We start from the raw sequence: 23,206 nt of genomic DNA, 5'->3' as shown, positions 1-23,206 counted from the left end.
GGACCAGTGAAGGAACTCGGTCCAGATCATACAAGCGCCCCTGCCAGAAGCAGCAGGACAGAGTGCTCGCCAAAACTAATCAACAGGTGGGATTTCCAGGGACAACGCATCGCACGGGTACCACGGTTTGGTAAAAGGGGTCTGGAAGGGGATCAGGCACACAAGCGGCATACTCACGCTGTCATGAACTATAGAACACGCCCCTTTTGGACTTCCTGGTCCTTGTCTCAATGGGGCTTACACTCCCTTGTACTTCCAACATGGCCGTCCACTGTGAAACACCTTCCTCGCTCTACACCTTAGACGTAGCGTGTTCTATTTATAGATTGCGGATCCGCGCGTCTCAATGCTATTGCGAAGTAGCGACCAGATGTGTGCTCCGTAGACCGCGGAATTGTTTCCCTTGCTTCTTCCAGCCTACCCCATTCCTAGTTCCTTTCCTTCCTTTCTTGATTCCTGGACTCGTGTGCTAGTTGCGCACTCTGTTAATTTCCCGGATTCCTGGATCCTTGCATCCCGGAACTTTGAACGCACGCTGGAGTCGGAAGAGACTCGTGCAGACTTATTCAAGACACGATCAGTCCGCAAGAAGACATCGATCAAGAAATCCAGCAAAGATCGAACTCAGTTGAGAAAGGGGGGGGTCCTTGACGCACACCCCCTTATTCTCCACGCAGGGGAAGTCCCTAGCAGCATCACCTATTACCACCAGTCACCACATAAGCGCAGAGGGCGAAGTCGGACCCGAGCGACCTGACCCCCGGGAGGGCTGCAACCGTGCCCCAACGCCTCCACAGAGACCAGGTGAGCGTAACACTGGGTTTAATACCACACCTCCTGGTGGCCGTGTCTCCGCTAAAGATCTTGTTAAAGAGGCAGTATGTATCAACTGGAATAACACGAACAGCGTGGTCTCAGTGATTTCAAAAGCCTCCAGCTGCAGGCAACGATAGTCATAGTAATCAGAGCGCTTGAAGTTTCAACTTTACAGCAAAACAGCACCACACACTACGGCCGCCCTTGTCTTCTTCCGGGCTTCCATGATTTCGCTTCTGAGGATGGGGACGGCTTGGAGAGTCCCCAAGGCTGATCCAATATTGAAGAAAGGTTGAAGAAATTACATCAGGGGGAATCCAGTCAAGGAAGGATAACTGGGAAGGTGATTTTGGCTGTATGGGTGCAGGATCTGAGGCAGCACAGGTCCCTGGAGCTTCGCAGTCACAGGAGATGGACCTAGGGCACCTGCCTGTTGTCGTGGGATGCAGCATTTCAGGTTGGTTCTGCGTGGGGTGTGTTCAGACTCCTGTCAGCGAAGGATCACTCCCTTCTGAGTATGGCAATGCAGGCCTGGCCAGGGGATTCAGGGAAACTAGGCCTTCGAGTAGGAGCTGTGATCCAGATATCCCCACTGCATCAGGGAAAAGGCGCACCACGCAGTGCTCCTTCTGGTCATCTTAAGTGGCAGATCTTTGCCACTGGATCTTTGGTGCATCACAAAGGTGCGGAGCTTCAGTCCTTCCTTGAACAGTAGACCCTCCAGAAGGTTAGAGTTCCAGCCTTACACAAGTTGAGTAGGTGAGGTCGGGAGCAGGGGGTGTGGTCTACTTTTATCCTCATAGGAGTCAGTGAGTGCACACACATTAATAATCTGTCAAACAGAGGAGTGATTAGCCAATAGCTGACCATCTCTCCAAGCACACCGATGCATTCTGGAATGGTCTCTCCTGCAAAGGATTGAATCCACACTATCAGAGAGCTATCTATATATGCCAGCCAGAACTGGTTTCAGGCTGACTACAGCCTTCAGTCCTGGGAAACAATCATCAATTTGGCCCCCCCAAGAGGGCCACTTCCTCTTACACATACACAAGGGCTAGCCATGAGGCCCTGTCATGTCTTCAAGGCAAACAAAGAACACCGCCATTTTGATGAATGGAGGAGGGGTCAAACCATTTTACACAGCCAAAATCGCCACCACTAACGAGAGAGAGAGAGAGAGAGAGAAAGGGAGAGAGAAAGAGACTAAGAGAAAGAGAGAGGGAAAGAGAAAGAGAAACAGAGATACGTATTAAGGAATCTCAATGCATAGCACAAAAATACAGAGCCACACTTTAGGATTAAGCTTGGCTGGGAGGAGCAACAGGGATCGAGAATAATGTCTAAAACCTAGAAGACCCAGCATAAAGCAGAGGGGCTACCACATTTGCTAAAAAAACAAAAGCAGGCTTTCAACCCAACAGAGTGCCCTTGTGAATGGCGACTGGACTGCTAAAACCTTGAAACGGTCCACGACGGTGGATTGGTCAGCTGGGGGCAGCTGTGAGGGGTCAGTAATGGGAGGCGGACAACTGCTTGTTGATTTACCAACCTTTCCAATTTAATTAAAGATATAATTTTCAAAAATGCCTTACTATCCCTACTCTGCTGAGGATTTCCCTGCCTGACCAAAGCTAAGGGAACACACTCTAACATAGGATAACTAGCCCTCACACTAACCAACAAACACACAAAGAAAATATATGGCAATATTACATCACATGAACAACATTCACAGTCTCTGAGAAACCTTCTAATATACTGGGTAATTCCCCATGATTTAAAGTCAGATCTGTTAGTGTTCAACCAAAGAAAGAAATGTCTCAAATCAGTTCTCGATATTTCAGTCAATGGAAAAGTGTGTTAACCAATATTCCACTAGCAAATCTCTTCTTCTTGGTGAAATATCAATTTTCCACTTCCTCCAAATAGCATCAACGTTAATCCCAGCCACAATGCTTTATCACTTGCCTCAAGAAGACTTGCCACAGTTAAGGAAATGCAATATCCATTAACAGCAGTGATATACAGTTCTTTGTTAACAGTTTGTATTCTGTTGGTTACAGTTTTGAACTTCACAATGATAGGTTTGTCAGGATGACTTAGTAGTACTGCTGCTTCAACTTTCAACCACTTTACTTCTGCTCCATTTACTATGGCAACAGTCACCTTTGTCACACAGTATTCCTCTTGGCTTGGATTACTACAATACTGCATCCACTGACAATCAGATATACCACCACTGCTTCAGAACTTTGGATTACTACCACAACTCCAGGGTTTTGTACTTTTAGACAGGCATTGACAAAATATACTTCAAAGTACAATTTCAAATAAGAAAGGCGCTCTTCTCTGAATAACTTTCTTCAAAAGGAACAGCCTCTTTGCCTCTCTGGTCTGTCTGCCACAAGAAGAAAAACCTGGGCTTGCCTTGGAGACTCACTATCTCTGTCTTCCACAGTCTCTGGCATGACAGGTTGGGCAACCATCAAAATAGTCTTTAAAAAACAGCCAGTCTCCCTTCCCCAACTTTCTCTGCACCTTTCTGCCAGTGATTAGCCCACTTAATTGCCCTCAAGCCCTGGTGCCACTCTTAGCTTCAGGTAATACTTGCACACGTGTATCTTAGGCCATTACACTTATCAATTCCACAGTACAGTTAGATTGCTTCTTAACTCTGGGAAAGGTTGGTTTCAGTGTGAATATGGGGAGACTCTTGCTTGGGCAATGCTAGTCTTCTTCAATTGTAATACACTTTAAACATCTTCTAAATGAAAAGTATGCCGTGTTAGAATAAAGAATTGAATTCAGTCTGACTTTGAAGTTCAGAATTAGGCCCATGCAACCACTTCTTGATATTGTTTTTAGGGTTTAAAGGTTGGTATTTAATTCCTGTGTGAAGTAAAGGATAGAGTTCAGGTCTCCTTTGGAAATCACAAGTGGGCACACACGACCATTCTCTGACGTAGTTCTCACAGGTCGAAGATTGTAACTCTTGTATTGTTAACACTAGGTATTCGGTAATGGTTGGTCCCAGCAGTGTTCCCTCTCCTTAAAGGAATGGTTCGGTCAAAAAATGTTATTGCCCCTACAGGTCAGCCATGTGTTTTTAAGCCTAAATCGCTCGATTTTAGAAAAATTTCCTACGGACCTTACCTGAGTTTTCATCCATTAAACGCATGCGAAAACAGGCATCAGGGTACTGCCATTTTATGATAATCCTATCATTTTCCCCCATCGCCCTGGCTGACCTGCTTTTGCGGCACTAAATCATATCCCCCACCCCTGAGCCTGTCATCAGCAGACGCGTACCGCCCATTTCACAACGCCAAAGCACGTCTCGTGTCAACATTCGCTGCGCTTCAGCTAATGGCGTGCCGCCATGGAAATGGCAGGACGCCTCTTTCCTCAATAAGTATAAACAGACCGTTTTACAACACACAGCAGCAGATTTTCGATTCCATTCCTCTCTCTGTGTTACTTTGAGTATTCTGTGACTCGCTTCTGTGCTCTGGTCAGCTACCTTCGTTGCTTGTGCCCGTGTGAACAGATACCAGTACCACCGCTATCAATTATTTTAGTTTGTTTAACACACAATAGCTACAATAATGCCCTACATGTACGAGCCCGAGTATACCGAGGAGAAACTACTGGTAAGGGAAACACGCGAAAACGATGGGTCTTCGGACGGCAGTTGGGAGGACGGTTCAACAGCTGAAGAGCCTGGGCCTAGTCACATGGACGGTGTTTCCACCTGGTGCACATGCAATCGGTGCGAGCTAATGCCAACCGAGGACGAGAACTGCTGCTGCTGTGAAAACTCGGGATGCGTGGCCTACGTTTCAGAAGGCGAGCCACGAACGCAATGCATCACCGAGCTGCCAGACTTCAGGGTAGCCTGCCTCACACGGTCCGTGTTGAGGATAATGATGGTGCTTTTTCACGAACTTCGCGCAACTGTTTGTCCTCGTAATCCGAGTAACGAGTAAGTATACTCTACTGGTCATGCCACTCCTATTTCATGGTCTTCTACTATATCCAAAATTACATATACATATCATTGTAACGCATGAAAGTCGTTCAATAGTGTGCAGTGTCTAGATAGCATTTGTCTGAGCAGAATGCCATTAGTTACAAGAATTGTCATTGGCAACAAACGTTTATTAAACTTATCTTGGTCATTTAAAAACAGTTTGTTTCATTCCTTTTCACAGGTGGTACAGGCTGGTGGCCTATCGTTCCTTTACATGGTGGCTTCACGGGAGGCTTGGACACCGCGTTCGAAGAGTGATACCCGCGCCTGTGCCGTTCGTGCCATAAGAGAAATGTTCCCGAGTGACAGCAGTCAGTACAGGGGATTTTCTCTCACTGTGCTGCGACATGAACTGTACAATGTGTAAAGTTTTGTATTTTTGTGTCATCAAAATAAGATACAATATAAAACACCACATATATTTTAACAACGGTTGTTTCGATTTTTTAAATGACTCAAGTGCGTCTCCATTCAAGGACGGACGTCAGACATCTGTGCTCGGAATGGGTGAAGTTCAGGTCACTGAAGCGGGGTGGTCACTATCTAAGCTAACATAATATATTATCAATAATGCATGCACTAAATAACACTTGTTCAAAGTCTTTCAGTCGTTTATGTCTCTATAAAAGTCACACATATATCTATACTATCAATTAACATTGGATTATTCAGGCCTTAGGTCAAGGGTCTTGATCACTATAATACACTGTTTGAAGTGTGGGTCTGTGCTCACAAGAATCTCTGGTATGTGGCATTTGTTATTCATAGGCAACGATATACTGCAGTAGGGGTCTAATGTTAGTTGGAGATCTGCTAGGTGGGCATCATGGCGTGGTCAGTGGTCTGGCACATGAAGAGAATACCTTGAGGGACACAGGGTCAGAATGGCAGTAAGTTTCCACTGGCAAGGGTGCGTGGGCAAGGACACGTTTATGGAGATGAACGAGCTATGTGCTTGGTTCAGGCTGGTTCACATGCAGGACCGTGATCTCAGAGGAAGAGTGATGCGTTACATTTATTAGCTGTTGCAAATACCTCTGGAGTTTTCCAGTCAGAGTGGGAACGAGGGTGTGGGCCATGTGCTCTGCTCGCTGTACTATCGCAGTGAGGCCTGGTCACCAAGATGGAGTGGAAAGGGGGTACATAAATGGATGCCCCGTGTTCTGCTCAGTGTTCCCATCTACGCAAATGTCATCCAAAGTTAACATCGCATAAGGGCAAGGGGCGGACCCACTACTGGAGGCACTTGGTACAAGTTTCTACTGAGAAGTAAAGGATGAGAGGGGCCCGATGGCCCCTCGCTCCCACACACTTGCCTGCACGCCCCAGGCCCATCCATCCCACCCCCCCTCTGTCAAAGGCGGTTTGCACCCGGGGATGAACGCTGGTATGGGGGGCAGTCACGGGTGCAAACGGCCAAGGTGCCAAACAGCATGTACACTTCAAAAGGTATCCCACGCCCAGGGGCCATCACTCACATGGCCTCCTCAGACCCCGTGTCTCCAGGCAGGCCTCCCCGAGGCAGGCCGCCCCCCCCTGCAATAAACATAATACCACGAGATATACACGTCATTCATTCACAAACACACCCCTGTTTCTAATACTTTATAAACCACTTGATATGTCTCATTAGAACATCTTTGTGCTTTGCAAGTCAACTCCTGAACCTTCTACCCGAGAAGCACGGAGATCTATGCTAATCTGCTCGTCGCCGTGCTGTGACCGCTTCGAGCAAACTCGTCAGTGTGCTACCTGTGGCCATCTACCTGTTCTCCTGCAACATACTGCTCGGCCTGCTGAATCCAACTGTTTGTTGGTCAAGGTAAGGCCATGTATCCTAGTCATATTTCGGTCATTTTTACATTTCAATCTATTTGCTATTACAGTACCCAATAGAGCTATGGTCATTGGTCTCATTGCTATTGACTTGAGTTTCAATTGTTATGCTATCAATAGATCTATTTATTTTCATCTGTGTCAATTGTCATCAAATTGCATCCTACGGGGGTCCAGTCTATAATGTAAGCATGGTTCCTTTTCGTGCAAGACAGAACATCCAAGGGACGAGTCACATGTTCAGAGTTTAGTCACATAATTTAAAAAATTTCTGTAACTTATGCAAATACTAAGCCGCACATGATGAACTGGTATAGTTCCGGCGACCAAAACAAACCTTGCATTGAGCATGGTATGTTTCATTTACTTTTTTATGACATTTTTATTCACCAAGGTTTTATAATAATCTTGATATTTACTTTTCAGAATTTTCAACAATGCCTGCCTGTTCGATTAGCAGTTGCCCTTCGAAGACCCATGCTAAATCTGAAGGCACTACAATGCATGCATTCCCGAAAACTGTTGATCGAATAAGAGAATGGGTCAGACATTGCGGATTTCCACTGGATGAGCTGGAAAGTAGAGTCCAACAAGTCTTTCAGGACAAGAGGGGTGATCGATACCGCATCTGCAGCCGGCACTTTCCCTCGAACATGTACACCACATCTTGGGTAACAACGAAGAATAAACGGCGATCGAAACGAAAATTGCTCGCAAACGCTATTCCCACTCTATTCGTCCACAATCTGCCTCTGGTGAGTCAAGTGTCAGGATTTAGCTTTAGGCCTTGCGGTAGTGTGTAGGTAGCCGAATGGATTCATTGATATTTTAGGTGTTTCCAATTTGTAATACTTTCGACATTGATATGAGTGTATAGCTTTTTGAATAATGACATTTATCAATATATTATTTTTAGATTTCATAACCCACAAACAAAATCTATATATGGGCACAGGGAACTGTGCTATATTGCGCATTACTCAAGTATTCTGTCTCCTTACATGGCAATTTTAAAAGTTGGCTTTTCATTATCAAACAATTTACCTTTACAACTTCTTGACTATCCCTTGAATCTGAAGCAAGAACATTCTACTTCCGTTACGTGCTCACAGTTATCAACCACTTCTAGCGCGTATCAGGTAATCATACTTGGCTATTCCGCTACAGACTTGTGTTATGCAGGTCAAGTAAGAGTTTGTATGCATCGTGTGATTATTTTACCAATTGTTTGGTTAGTGCTTTCCAATTGATATACACCTTAGTTGTCGCCCCTGGTGTTTGTTTTCAGTTATAATTAGTGTTATCCATACTAATGCAAGTACCGTCTTTCAGGGAGATGCTGAAGCGTCCACCACATTGACAACAGCCCTAGATGTTCTTCAGCAGCACGAAGTATGGATACTGACATCTCAATCGACCATGATCAACAGGACTGGAACAATTGTCATTTGATTGTTCTACACCATGTTTCATTTGTGGTTAGACGTTGATATGTACCTGTGCGGTCGACCGCAAGCGTGTGTTGTGTTTTCAATATTGTAATCCTTACTAATGCAAATACTATGTTTCAGGCAGTTGTTGAATCATCAACCCACGCACTTGATGCAGAGCCTGACATTCAAGTAATTCCGGTGGAAGAGGGACCATGCGGATACGAATCGGCGCAACAGCTTTCGGAAGTGCGCAACACATTGACAACAGCCCTAGATATTCTTCAGCAGCACGAGGTATGGATACTGACCGCTCCATCGAGCGTGATCATATAACGTAATTCCATTTGCTATACTTTCTTCCCCATTAACTCAAGTACTGTGTTTCAGGGAGATGATGGAGCTTCCACTACAATCACAAGATCCCATTTAGATGTTGCAGATGTAAAGAAATCGGAGAAATAAGTCGATTAAATCTGATCATATTTAAATATTCCTTGATTCTTTTAGACAATGCAACATTTGTGGTTATCTCTTTATATGTACCTGTGCTGTCGACCCCAAGTGTGTGTTATGTTTACAATATTGAAAACCATACTAACGCAAGTACTGTGTTTCAGGGAGTTGCTGATGCCTCCTCTTCAATACAATAATTCGTGGCAGCCCATGCAGAACCAGAATTATGGATACTGACAGCTCCATCGAACTAGGTCATCAGAGCTCGAATACTTGCCGTTTGTTTGTTCCACACAATGTTTAAATCGTGTTTGGCTATTGAGATGTACATGTGTGTTCATCCTCACGTGTGTTTTATGCTAACAATATTTTGATACACAGTAATGAAAATACTATGTTTCAGGGAGTCCAGGGAGCCTCATTCCGTGCTGTCTATGCGGATACAGAAAATATAGTCGTTGCAGCGCAAGAGGAAGGGGAGACATGCGGATACGTATCGGAGCAACAGCGTGCAGATGTTGAAGGTCAGTCAAAAAAGTTGCAAAGAAAAGATACAAAAATAAGGTTAGTTACAAACAGTTCATAACTTTAGAAATTTTTTTGTGCTGTGGACTATTTTATGTTTTTTTCAAGTCAATTGTACTATACTTTATCTTGTGTTTAAACTGAACATCCCTTTTCCAATCTGTCCTCTAGTTACCCGTGGGTCTACGAACTATACATACACAGACAGTGAAGTGAATGAGAGATGTTGCTTGCCAGATCATTTACACTATGGAGGCTATGGAGGAACTATTAATTCAGACGCTGCGTGTTGAGACTCGGGATGCTCATGTCCAATGTACAGAAAATGAAATGAATGTGTCGGAGAATCCAGTAAAGTTGTAAAGGACCATTGCTACAGTACGACCGCACCACCGCAACAACATGATACTGGATGTATTGAAGATAGCACTGAAGTAGTCGCAGATCAATTTACACAATCTACACCCGCCATAAAATTGCCACCAAAAAAGCTGTCGACATTGTTGTGTTCTCCCATCAATGTTGAAGTAGCAGATGTTGAAATGACAGAATGAACCAGCAGCAGCATTCACCGACGCATCAGAACTTGATAGCACAATATTTCTTTCAAATGTGGTGAAATGTCCTCAACGTCACAGGCCGAAACAACTTTGACGCAGGATGACAGTCTAATGAAAGAGGGCAAATACATATTATTCGACAGTTGTTTGATGGATAGTATAAGTATGCTGACATGTGGGCATTCAGTCAGAGTGAAAGTATGTGGGAAGCCATTGATTCATGTGGCTTGTCAAAAAAAAAGAAAGTAACGTCACAATACATGCCGCCTGTAGATTACATCATACGTTCTCATGGTCTGCACAACCGATGCTGGGGAAACTGCCAGCAGGCAATCTACTGTGTGCAGCTGCATCACTTTTTAGTGGCTCCAGTTTTAGAAAGTTAAAGTCTTTCTTTCAGTTTGTGGGACTCCATTTCATTTCAAAAACGCAGTACTACAAATACCAACATGATTATCTGTTTCCGGCCATTAGTGATGCTTGGAAAATTGAACAATTGTCTCTAGCAAGTACATTCGAAGGCAAACGATTCAGGCTAGCCGGCGATGGACAGTGAGACAGCCAAGTACTGCACCTACCACTTTCAGGACATGGATAGTAAGAAAATTGTGAGTTCGGTGGTCGTGCAGGTAACACAATGTACATCCTCAGTGACCATGGAGAAACTAGGATTTATAAAATCAGTGGAATATCTGCAATCGAGGGGAATGCACATCGACCTCATAGCCACGGACAGACACGTTTCAATTGCCAAGACAATGAGAGAGCAGTTCCCACATATTAAACATCAATTTGACGTATGGCATCTTGCTAAATCAATCAATAAGAAAATCTCGGCTGCAGGGGAAAAAAAAGGTTTGGAAAGTATTTCAGAGTGGTCCCTGTCTATCAGCAACCATCTTTGGTGGAGCTCCAAAACTTGTGAAGGGTCAGTGGAAATACTACTTGAAAAATGGTGGTCACTGATGCACCACTGTACCAACATGCACCGCTGGTCAGAAAACCTACATTTCCACCAATGTGAACATGGCCCTTTGTCCCCAGTGGAGGCACGGAAGAAGAAGTGGTTGAATCCATCTTCACCAACACACAAAGCCATTGAGAAGATTTGGGAGGGGACTGACAGAATTCTGTCACACAGGAGGCTTGGAGGTGATCCACAATATGTGCCTAAAGTACAGGCCAAAGCGCTTGCATTTCAGCATACAGGGCATGAGACATAGGACTCTACTAGCGGTCTTGGCCCATAACGAGAATCTCGGCCGTGAATAATCTAGGACCAAGGGTAATGTAAGGATGCCTCGGTACACTAAGGCCTTTTCAAAAAGAAGTAAGCAATGGGTGATCAAACCAGTCTATGAGGAAATGGAGTTCGACTTTGTCAAAAGCCGCCTTGTTGCTGTATTAGAGAAGCACAGATATGGAAATTTGAACGTTTCTGTGCAGAGCACTGATCCATTGCCACCCAACATTGCCACTGTGCCATGTCCACCCAAAGGAGAGCTGGTTGTGAAGTACAAATCCCGGTTTAAATAATTGTAATATGATGGTCTTTGTAAATAAATGTTATTGTACAGTGTGCATACAAAGTACGCTAACCCTAACCCCTACCTTCACCATCCTGGGTGCCGAACAACCTGGGTGTCATCTTTGAATTCTCTCTCTATTCACCTCATATTGCTGACCTTGTCTATATGTGTATGTATATATTTTTGTTGATCTAACTAATTTTCGCAATCTCTTCTAAATGCTGGGCACTGTTAACCGAGGGGAGGCTTGCGTATTGCAAATAAAACAAACAATAAATCTCACTTTCAACTCAACTCCTCGGGTACTTTATACTTTCCCTGACCTTCCCCAAAAAATTAAGTCTCAATAGTTATGGTTCTTTAGGGCTTCAAAGCTCGCAGACAACGAGGACAAAATTGGGGGCCTTAGAAAGCGCCAAGCGAGCCGTTGCAGATGGGAGAGAAGCCAGTTTGCATTTGCACATGGAGGCGCACTACATAGATGGATTCGAAACTTCAAGTTCTCACAGATGGCTTTACTACGGGATGTTGCAAAGAAAGAATGTATGCTCATTTCTAGTGAAGGTCAGCAGCTTTGATTTTCAGCTCGCGCCCTGAAGAGGCCAACAACTCGCACTGGCAGTATAAGGTTCTATTGTTTTTTGACCTTGAGAGACAGGGACCATGCCGAAAGAACTTCATTTGAAGGGGGAGTGGGGGGTGCAATAACGTAAGAGACGATAAGGAAGAAAATTCCGAAACTAGACCGAGTTTCATGTTATTTCAGTATACGAAAAATCGTTGTCAAGAGCACAGTGGGATTTACGGACTGCATTACGCAGAGAGCCAATGGAAATTGCAAATATAATGTAAGTAACTCTTTAGACGCTTTTATACCGGAATGAAGAATTAATGAATGGATGCATGAATAAATGAATGAATGAAGAGCTTTGAAAACGTTGTGGGATCTTCCTTGTAGCGGGCACATGGGCATGCAGGTCCACATTCCACACGCATGTAGACAAAAAGTCACTTCTCATTGTGTACTAACCTGGATTTATTTTGTTAGTTTTCGCATTGGTTTTAGAGGCGAACATACTCCATTGCACTATCCTTGAAAGCAAATAGTTTCAGCTCGGCCGTAATAAATAAAATGAATAATATTAGTAAAGATCAGCTGGCGAGACTAATTATAATTTTTATGTTTTCAAAACAGGTATATCCTTCCCTTTTGCCACTGCCACCAGTTTCAGACACCGGCAGATGGTTTTTTTAACCGCTAGCTGCAGCTTAATGTAAACTGCACCATCCAGATGATCTTATGGGTTGATCGCCAAGGGCCCATATGCCCATTGCGGTACTAGCGGCTAGAAGCAACATATCAACCTTTACGCTGGCCTAGTGCCTACTTGATGGAACAGCCTTGCAGTTCAAAGTGCGACAAAAGTGCTTCTTTGAACAAAAACCAACACCCTGTGTACCATAAAGGAACAGCGTGTGACTCACAATAAACTTTTACGGATTTGCGGATAGAGATAAAAGAAAATAAATGACTTTTAGTTCATATGGCAATTGCTGAATATTCTATAAACATTTAATGTCAAATAAATGTACTTTACCAAATGTACCGTGTTGCCGTTTGATTTTAAAGTAGTTTCATATTCCGAATTGTGGCGCACTGTGTTGTGAGCTGATCTGTGTTGGTTTCCGGGTTCTGTGTGAAGTCGCGTAGAAGACGACTGGGCGCGTTTGCCTACGCAGCACAGAAACGTCACGGGGAGAGGCGGGGAATATGAATGTTTTGATAATGTCAGGCTCAGGGGCGGGGGATATGATTTAGTGCCGCAAAAGCAGGTCAGCCAGGGCGATGGGAGAAATTATAGGATTATCACAAAATGGCGGTTCCCATGGCGGTTCCCTGATGCCTGTTTTCGCGTGCGTTTAATGGACGAAAATTCGGGTAAGGTCCATAGGAAATTTTTCTAAAATCAAGCGATTTAGGCTTAAAAACAAATGGCCGACCAGTAGGGGTAATAAAATAATTTGACCGAACCATCCCTTTAATTAGGGACACGCAACCACTCCTTTATGCAATAATAGCCTTAGAATAGCAGTACAATGGATTTCAATGACTTTAGTTTCTCACGCGAGAAAAAAGGATTTACTGCTATACGCGAGTGCTACATTCCCACTGTGCAATGTATTTTAGAAGCAACAAAAAACTTGAACTCGCTTAAAGTCATATGCAAGAAATTAGACCGCTGTGCTTCACTCATCGGCTTCTTAAACACTTAAGACACTTCAGCTGCGTGTTGCACTGCTTTGCCAACTTCTGCCACAACTTCTACTGCTTCTGGCTCGCTGGGGACCCACACCCTTCCAATGACAAGGCATTTCCAGTCTGGCCACAATGTTTGGGAGCTCCTTTCACTCCTGAGACCCACAGCTATATAATTACTTCTTGATTTGAACTCTTGCACTTCTGCAGCATGGCAATCAGTCTGACATGTTAAACAACTTTTTTGCTGCATGTCCTGTGTTGCGCAGCCCCTGAACTTCAGAGTTTGGGAGAACAGGACCCTCTCAGAACCCGGAGGTAAAATCTGCTGTCTTCATGTTCCGGTGTCCCACTTGTTGTCCCACTTCTGCTTAGTTTGCCAACCTTGTGCCTTCTTCCTTCTGCTACAGCTTGCCTTCCCAGCACCATTCCAGCTCCTTCCACTCCTTTATATTCATGGCAAAGGCTCTCAGGATGTTCAATCGAGCCCTGCTAACTTCTCCTAAGGGATGCAGATTTAGCCTGAGTCTCAAAATGTTTAGCCTCCATCTCCCATTGGGGGATTTCCTTAAAAAGTTAAAAATATAACCCAGAGGTTTTTCAAAATCCAGAGAACAAATCATAAAATCCCATCTGATCCTTCGTATGGATCCAATCTCTTAAACCAAGTTTCTTTTTTATGCTCTGGGGATTAGCCACCAAATCTTGTTCAGAGTTGTCCATCGTGGCCATCATATTTCTCCATTTATATGCCTAATTATTTAAGACCAGGCAATATTGAGTCCGAAGTGTGTCATGAAGTATTGGGATAGAGGAGGGGGGGTTCAATATCTTCCTATACAAAAGTAATGACTTGCCGTCCACATTCGATTGAAAAGATCTAAGTCCTAATTCATAATAGTGGTAGGGTCACTTAGAACTAGCTTTGGACGGTGTACATAGTCCTTTGTGACTTCCTGGCAATCACCTTAAATTATTAACATAGACTGGGTTGCCCCTACAGCAATAGGGAAAGATGGGGCTTATTATTTAAATAAATATCATTCAAAATGTCAATTAAGTGTCCGCCTCCTCCTTCCGACCCACCGAAGTATAAAGCACTCAACGGACTCCAAATGATAATGTTGGTGCAGAATCTTCCATTGGCACTGGTTGCTCTCATAGGAATACAAGCCTTTGGAGTGTTCCGGGGAGTATTAATGAGAAACTGGACAGCAGTGTCATCAGAAGTGTCAGTTATAGCTAAGATGTCCAAATTTAGTAGAGGTTCCCATCCTTCAATTTGGGATTAAACAGTCTCCTATCCCCATAACTAGCCCTGGAAAGAATGCCTGGCTTGGCAACAGCAGATGGGTTTATGTAGGTGCTGTATTTTATTGGCATGAAGAGACGGATCATGATGTTTTACTAAGAAAAAAGGTTTACATACTTTCATAGGTCAATGATCTAGCCTTTAAAACGCTCAAGAGGAATGATGCAATACGTATGGCAGAAAGAAGAAAATTAGGAAACGCATCCGTTACAGCAGAAATTTCTTTTTGAGGCTACTGGCTCCCTCTCACCTCGAGCCTACTAAACCTTTTCTAGCTGGCTTGTTTTTTTCCTCCGTTAGTTTTCTTTTGTGGTTAGAAGGATTTCTAGTGAATTTTCCCTGTCACTGCAATCCTTTTTCTGGTGTGCCCACTTGCCATATTTTTAAGCAACCCCTTTGGTCCATTGGGGACTGTAAACTTGAAAGTTTATTATGGTGAATGCTGGTGGCAGCTGGATTTAGTTTTGGCTACACCAGGGGGCTTACTCACTTTTAACACCACCACATACTACAGCAGCCAAATCCAACTATAAAATTGACAGTGGGGTACTAATGCATTTTTTAAAACCCTGATAATGTTTCGAGCCATCCCTTTGCCTCTGGATCACAAGCCACTGCCATAAAGGCCGTTTGTCTTCTCATACCAGTTTAAATCCTGTATGGCTCAGCCATTGTGCTTCACTTTTTTGGGACCTGCATGATTGGTGCTTGCCTGTGATGTAAGAGGAGGGCTGGCTTAGCCCAGCCACCGAGTCAATCTATTGTCAGTGGAAGACATGGTACATTCTTTATTGCTGTACCTGAATTCCTCAATACTGCTGCAGAAGAGGGATTAGTACAGAGGACCCTTGCATGGCCATTGTGGTTGGGTCCTGGCTCCTTGGTCATTACTCCTCGCTCCTTCTCTACAGGTGGAATCCCATCTTGGGGTCTTCCTTGCTTGCTGGCTGGCTGCCCCTTCATGCTCCCCTGGAGCCTTGGGACACATTCTTATATGTTCTTGTTGGAGTCTTTGTGAATGTGGAGTATTCTGCCTCATCAGTTGTCCACCCAGGTGTCTGGTTTGTTCTTCCATCAATTGTCTGGATAATTTCTGGTTATGGGTTCAAGTCCTCTCTACTAGGAGTCCTCAAGAGCAGCTAATTAGCCCTAAACTAATCACCCAAACTAACCTGTGCATCCACTGTTCCTGGGTCCAATTCTTCAAATCCATGACTATTCATCCCCAGATCCAGTCAGTGTAGTTGGTTTTGTCTGCAGAGTTCCCCTTGGTCTATGAGTAGTGGAGTGTTAAAGTCTCCACCGCCCCTACCATTAACTTCCACTATCTGAATTGGGCTTTGTGCCCAGTCTTCAATTAGCCTTCTGGGCCTGCTGGCTCTCAAACTTGAACTCTTCTTGAGGGTCTCCTCTGGCTGATTGCCTCTTCTGCGGCACAGGTGGGGTAAAAGGAGAACGTACCTTACTTTTTTCTATATGCACGGCAGACATATGGGGTTTGGCTCCATTGTTTCATATGGGAGAACTTTTGGAAACTCTTTAAATCCATTTAAGTGATTAAAGTACTTATCTGAACAGAGACATTTTCCCACCTACCCTAGAAGGCCAGTTTTTCGGACAAATATAGAAAATTGAAAAAGTACCAGGGTACCATATAATAAATCACTGCATCGTGTACTATATAAATGATGTTACAGTAACTAGCAGTGGCTACATGGTTCCTATAGGTTAAATGGGACCCATTTAGGCCTAGTAGTTTAAATCAATTTGACTATTTTGTTGGCCATTTTCTAAAACATTTTTACCCTTTCTTCCATCCCATTTCGGGACATGTCAGTTTAGTACACACGTTACATTAGTTTTGTAAATGGTATGTGCTGAAGCTGGAACCAAGGATCGTCCCTTTACTATTGTTTTTAATCATAATCCAATACTAAATGCACACACTTATTTTTACAGTATAGTATGTGTGATGCACTTTAGTGAATATGTGTTGAGGATTCATTACACTTTGGACCCATCCCATCCCCCTCCTCACAGTGAAGCCTATCTGCTCTGCTATTTCACCAATTGAGAGAGCTTGATCTAATTCAGTGGACACCATGTTACCAGTAAGGAGAGATTTCTTCACACTCTTTATCAGAGGACTTTGGAAACGCCTCCCCAAAAGGTTCAGCAAAACAGTAAAAATGTCTGACACCAGAAGTTGAAAAAGTGTATTGCACACCAGATTTGAAATCATGTAAAACACAAAACATTACTGTTCCTGCATCTACCATGCTGCTAAGAATTCCCAAAGACATCTGTCCTGAGATGTAAGTGTCAGAATTTGTAAACATTCTTTTTAACTATTCAAATGATTCTCTTTTGCATTTGTGTTCATTTTGTAATGGCAATGTTAAGAAAATAAATGACTTGGAGGCAATAAAGTGGCTATAGATCAATCCCAACTGAATAATTGTAGGCTTATGAAGCGACTAAGGGGGACAAATGAGACAACTACGGGCACAATGAACCACAGTGATACAGAAGTGTTAGATGAAAATAGGACAAGCAGTAAGGATGTTGGGGATAAAGGAGGGATATGAAGAGTGAAGCTACATGCCTCTAAAAGCAGAAAATCGGAAGCAGACAACAGATGTGCAGGCAAACAGGAGCAGGAGAAAGGAATTAACCAGAGAGGGGAAAGAGCAGTAATACAAATATTGTTCCAGGGATGATACCAGAGAGCAGGAGTGTGCATACTCTGCTCTTTGTCCCTCTCATGAATAACACTACTCTTCCTCGCCACTGATCCACCTCCCTTATAAATGTTGCCAGAAAATGGGAATGCACATACTCTTGCTTGGTGCTTCGTAGTTCATCTTTGTTCTTCAGGAACATATCTTTCCAGTGGTTAATTTCCTCGCTGCTTTCGTCCACCTCCCTTTGCAGACTCCTCACCACTGAATTGATCTTCTGGCGCTCAGACTCTAAACTTAGCTGGTCCTGTACAGATGACATTACAGGGGTGTCAACATGGTAAAATAGGGGTCACATCACAATGGCAATCAGCTGAAACACAACTACATGCTCTCAATCTAATGTGTTCCATCATTAACGACCAGTCAAAGTTACCATTTTCTTCTGGACAGAAACAAATGAGACCCATTTAATGTACCCGAGACAAATCATTTGTATTTTTACACTTCCAGTTGTATCTAGGGTATCATGTGTGCCCCGCGTCAATGAGACAACTTAACCCTTTACCTGTTACAATATCCTGAAATATGTTCCCCTGCCCACTGACATTAATTGTCCCAGTTTAACCCATTATCCATCCTACCTTTGACACATCTTCCATATTTTTCCTGAGCTGTTCCATGTCCTTCTGGTATTGCTGCCGCACTCTGTCCATCTCTTTGTCATGGTTGGCCACCTCCTCTTTCAGTGCCCCCTTTAGTGCAGTCAGTTCCCTCTCCCGCTGGCGCACCAACTCATCCTGCTTCTGCCGTAAAAGCAGTACCTCCTCTAGTTCCTCGCGGGTATCCATAAGCTCCTGGAGATGAAACCCACAAAAACAACTATGATGACGAATAGATCTTTCATAATACAAGCAATGCATTGAAATTGGAGGTAACTTGCACCCTGTATTCAGTGGATAGCAGAATTAAAACTGGCTGCAAATTAGACCATGAATAAACACATTTATTCATGAGAGATGATATAGTTCAATATGCAGAAAAGATCCTTCAAAGCACGTGGAAAATTGATAATCCAGGAAACTTCCTTAGTTGGTTAATGCACCTACTTGAATTATGTATGTGCAGCCTACATGCCACAGGTGCAAAGTCAGTAAGACTGACTCAATCTTTCATCCTTCCACAGCCGATAAACAACCAGAGTTGGTTAACAGTTAAATCGGTTATTTGCTGCTCTGTGATAAAAAAGCAATTTACATAAAACTATATACAATTTGACCAAAAACACATGGGACATACAACATATTGGTAAAGAAGGCTGGATGTGAATAACATGAGTGATGGCAAATAAAGTTATTGGGATTCTAATGAGTGGCAATAGGTCACAACATATGTGAAGCAGGAAGTGCATTCAAAAGACATGGGCCACCGACTTAAATGGACAGAGCATCCAAGCACATTGCAACTTTTTAAAATCAAAGTATGTATTTGTTTAAATGTATTTAGGTCGAGGAGTGGATGGGGCTATGGTAAACCAGAAATTGGAGAAAAGAACTGGTTTGGGAAACAGGTTCAATCTGATTTAGTGGCATTTATTCCAGCACAATAGAAATAAATTGATGGTACAAGTGGAAAGAGTATGGAGTGGATTAGGAAACATGTTCTAAACAGCTGCATGTTTGTCATGCTGTAGATACATCACTACTCGGCTCAAAGCTACTTCCAAAATAGAGCATTTTGAATTTGTATAGTTTTAGGAGGGGAAGGTTAAGGAATCAATTTCCAGATGGTAGCAGCCCCCTCCCCCATCCCTCCTCCTCTGCCCAAGCAGCAAATGGCTGGTCTGTAAAAGCCTTTGTTATTGAAGTGCAGTACAGTCGGTTGTACACGAGCCGACTGTACTAGGTGTTATCCCTACTTGCCATTCCACAGTCCTCGGCACTTCACTGCATTTTTAATGGGGGTGAAGGGGGGCAGGTGCTCATACCTCCCTGTTCTTCCAAAGCTTCCATACTCCCCATTTCACTACTCCTTTGACCCACTTCCCTCTATAAAAATATTGTTAAATGTCCTCAGGGAAAAGTGCTGCAGTCTGCAGTGGTTTGGGGGATACCCGACAACCAGACAATAAGTATAATTAAGTGGGGTACGGATATATATATTTTTCCTGTGTACCTTGCTAATGCTGTTTTTTTTTTTTTACTAATTAACGTTCAAAGTAATTAACACTTGGTCGTTTCTTTATTGGGTTTGGCATCTCCTGACCCGGAGTGCGGTCCGCCTGCAGGTTTATTTCTATGGCCCATTGACTTGGTCTTGGGTGGATGGCCACCGGGAGGGTCTCAACCATGCTTTAGTACACTTTATTTTTCACAGAGGAGAAATTTCCATACATATATCAGTCTTTGTCCCACCCGTATGTAGTCAAGCACCAAAATGGTAGGCAATTCTCCTCTGAACAAGAGTACCAACAGCAACCCCAGACATATGTTTCAGCTTTGTCAGGCCTCATCAGTGAGGTGCAGTTGTGCCTCTCTAAACACAGTGAGCAAAAGTCCACGTCTGGATTCCCTGGTCCTCGTCTGGGTTGCTGTTTGTACACTTGTTCAAAGGGGGTTTGCCTGCCATTTCGGTGCGGGAATGCCCTTGTGGAAGGGACAAAGACTGATATGCAAATGGATATTCCTCCTTTGTGAAAAGTACAGTGAGCAAAAAGCAATGGCTGCAGACTCTCAAAGTGGAGGAAAAGCCACAGAACAGTTTATCATGCCATGTTCTTTCGAGAGGGGGGCGCCTGTTACGTTTTTTTGTATAGATATATATTTATTTTACAGGGCCTGCAGTAGCAGTTAAGTTGCTCAACCCATAGAAAGAGCACTTTTTGGGGGAAGCTTATAACTTCGGCCAACCCTCCCCCCCCAAGCCCCCAGACGAATCCCCACAAAACTTTGTAAAAAATAAATATATGGCCCATCAGATTGATTCTGCAAAGTTTGATGAGGTCTAGTTAAGGGGGGACAGGTATAAGGGGGTCCCAAAATGTGTGATTTTTACCATAGAAGCAATGGAAAAAATATTTTGCTCATGACTACAGCTCAAACCGCTCACGGATTTTCACCAAATTTGCCGCAGGAGCGGCGGCTTGGTCCCGAAAGCATGCTTTTGTAAATTTTGTGTAAATCAGTCTGGTAGTTTTTTTTTTTTTTTAAAAAAACGAATTAGAGGTAGATCAAAACAAATTAGTGATATCTGGGTTCGGTCTGCGAACCCACTTCCCTATTCAGGCCGCAGACCGCAGTCTGATTGGTCCAGAGAGCAGTGTGATGTCCGCAGACATCGGACGCACCCACTGATTGGATGGTGAAAAGTGTGAGATGCGTTTGATTTTTGGAAATGCCTGCCATGTTGGATTTCCGGACTGCTGGCGGTGTCTGCGAACAATGCGGTGAAAACATATAACACACAATATTGCACTTGCCAAACTAATGAAACAATCGCTGGAGAGGTGAGGGGTGATGAGGATGAGATTTGGCCATAAAAAGACAAAAAACGGGTGTGTTTCTTCTACGATGTCCGCTAACAGTCCAAGGCAGTCCTGTGATGTTTGCAAACATCAGAGATGTTTGGGGGCATCTATGCTTATTTGTGCATTACAGAGTTGGTGAAAATCGGTTTTTGGATGGGAATCTGGAATTTCATTCTAGAAGCGACTCTGAATGGTTCTACAAAGTGTGGTGCTGTTTTGTCGAGAGGGAACAAAATTAGAGGAAGGGTCCCAACATATTTTAAAGGCTTATAAATGTGCTGCCATTTGACAAATCTGCACATCGGTCTGCAAAAGGATTGTAGACTTAGATATTAATGTTTTGAAAAGTTTGTTGGGATTTTGTCAAGTGGGGGCAAAGGGTGGGGGGTCTCAACATTTTTAGATGGGTTAGAACTGTGTTGCCGTTTGACAAATGTGGACAAAGGTTTTCAGAGAGATTATAGACCCAACCTTGAATGTATGTGCAAAGTCTGAACGGATTTTGTGAAGTGGGGGCTAAGTTATATGATTATTGTATGTACGTACATTTTGACACTTTTGAAAAAATAAAACATGGGGGATTTGCAGCAAACTTGTGTAAGGAGCATTGGCAAGGACCTGAAAGGATGGTTTTGGAAGTGTGTCTGCGTTTTATTTTTTGAAAAGTGTCATAATGTAGCTACAAAAAATAGTGATATAGCTTTGGTGAATGAGGTACAGCCTGTGGCCATGGGCAGTGGCCAGATTGTCCGGGTCATGGCCTAAGGCTACTAGAGCAAGGATGCCAAGGGTGGGATGCATTTTAACCATAACATCCCTTTAACAAAGCTTTTTCTGTCAATTTAAAAGGCTTTTATAAGTCAAGATGTTTCATGGTGTTACATCACTTACATCACTGTATTTAGTTAATAATTCCTCTTTTCATATGTTTGAAAGAACTATAAACCCTCTTTAAGAAATGTATTCTTTGCAACACATAATTATGTCTGTCGTTATCTGCAGCGCATGCTGGGGATAGAAATCATGGTTCAATTGCCTACGGCATAAGGCTCCACTACGACCCCAGCCAAAACACCCCTATTATTCATTGCACCTACCCTGCATCCTAGCTCGGTGTCCACTATACCCTAATAATGTAACCAATGGCCAGTGCTCATGGCTTGCAGCTATAGCCAGTCTCCAAATCCATGGGGCATGCGCTTCGGCCATGCTGCATTCCCCAATAAGCAAATCGGAGCACACGTTTGCCGAGGGCCAGGCTCACTACCCACACACCAAATGTATATCACTAGTTTTTTGACTTACATTCTTACACTTTTGAAAATCTGACTGGGAGCCATGTCATGATTTCAGTATAGGATCAAATTTCAAAGCCCCTACAATCAATTTTGCAGCAGCACAAAAAGCTATTTCATTCTCTCCATCCGCAAGTGAGAAAACCAAGGGCTCAACTAGGTAACGAAAAGAGTTAGATGGAAGAAACTCCTTGATTTTGCAAAACAAGGACTATTGATAGATTACTAAGCTTTCTTGTTTACATGAGCATTCAAATAAAGGTCTTAACGCTTGACTGTGGGGAATGAAGATATATTTTATGCTCTCTTGTTGAAATGTTATGTTCGTCCAGAATAGGAGTTAAGCAACAGTGTAGAATGGCTAAAATCTAGGTAAAGTTAAGATGTGAGTTGTTTGATGTGTTACAGTGTCCATTAAAAATTGTATTAGTCTATCATAACATATTGACCCAGGCTGAAACGTATATTCCAAACCGGTTAAGGGCACTTAGCCAGTCAGGTGCCTGGAACAGCAAGGCGAATACACATTCTCCACCTGCTGTTTTCAGCCACCCAAAGACCTTCGCCGGGTGGCGCCATTGTTTTTATTTAAAAACATAACTTTTTTTTTATGCGGGGAGTGTGAGGAGTCAGAAATGAGAGTCGGACAAAAGGCTGTCATTTTGTGGCTAAAGACTTTCATTAAATGAAAAAGAGTTGGCCAAATGCCTCTCTGACCCCATTCTAAAGGGGAGTTTCCCTACGTAAAATACAAAAGTAAGTGTCTGTGTCAGTATGCCAATAACTGAAAACCGTTCTTGTGTCCAAAACATCCTATCCTGACCCTCACAATATATGCAAAACAATAAAGGGTGCAAAGAAATGTCTTTAACCCGATATTGGCAAAAAAGAGTTCACAACTGAAAATAAGAATAGCTTCAAGAAAATTGTTCTCCAAGGTGAAAGACCTT

General features: G+C 43.3%; 1 protein-coding gene across 3 annotated transcripts in view; it reads right to left on the bottom strand.

Moving 5' to 3' along the window:
- Positions 1 to 23,206, bottom strand: part of CGN (cingulin) — a 2,193,661-nt gene that overhangs the window by 1,317,681 nt on the left and 852,774 nt on the right. For all 3 annotated transcript variants that reach the window (XM_069650469.1, XM_069650484.1, XM_069650476.1), the window contains exons 8-9: positions 18,080 to 18,292; positions 17,594 to 17,742 (exon numbers count right to left, since the gene is read on the bottom strand). In XM_069650469.1, coding sequence (XP_069506570.1) covers positions 17,594 to 17,742; positions 18,080 to 18,292 — 362 coding nt within the window. The remainder of the gene's footprint in view (positions 1 to 17,593; positions 17,743 to 18,079; positions 18,293 to 23,206) is intronic.

Source organism: Ambystoma mexicanum, chromosome 1p (assembly GCF_040938575.1).
Source record: "Ambystoma mexicanum isolate Mex_15411 chromosome 1p, UKY_AmexF1_1, whole genome shotgun sequence".
In the NCBI taxonomy this organism is placed as follows: Eukaryota; Metazoa; Chordata; class Amphibia; order Caudata; family Ambystomatidae; genus Ambystoma; species Ambystoma mexicanum.
The sequence above is the reverse complement of the archived record's forward strand: the minus strand, read 5'-3'. Positions and strand labels throughout refer to the sequence as shown.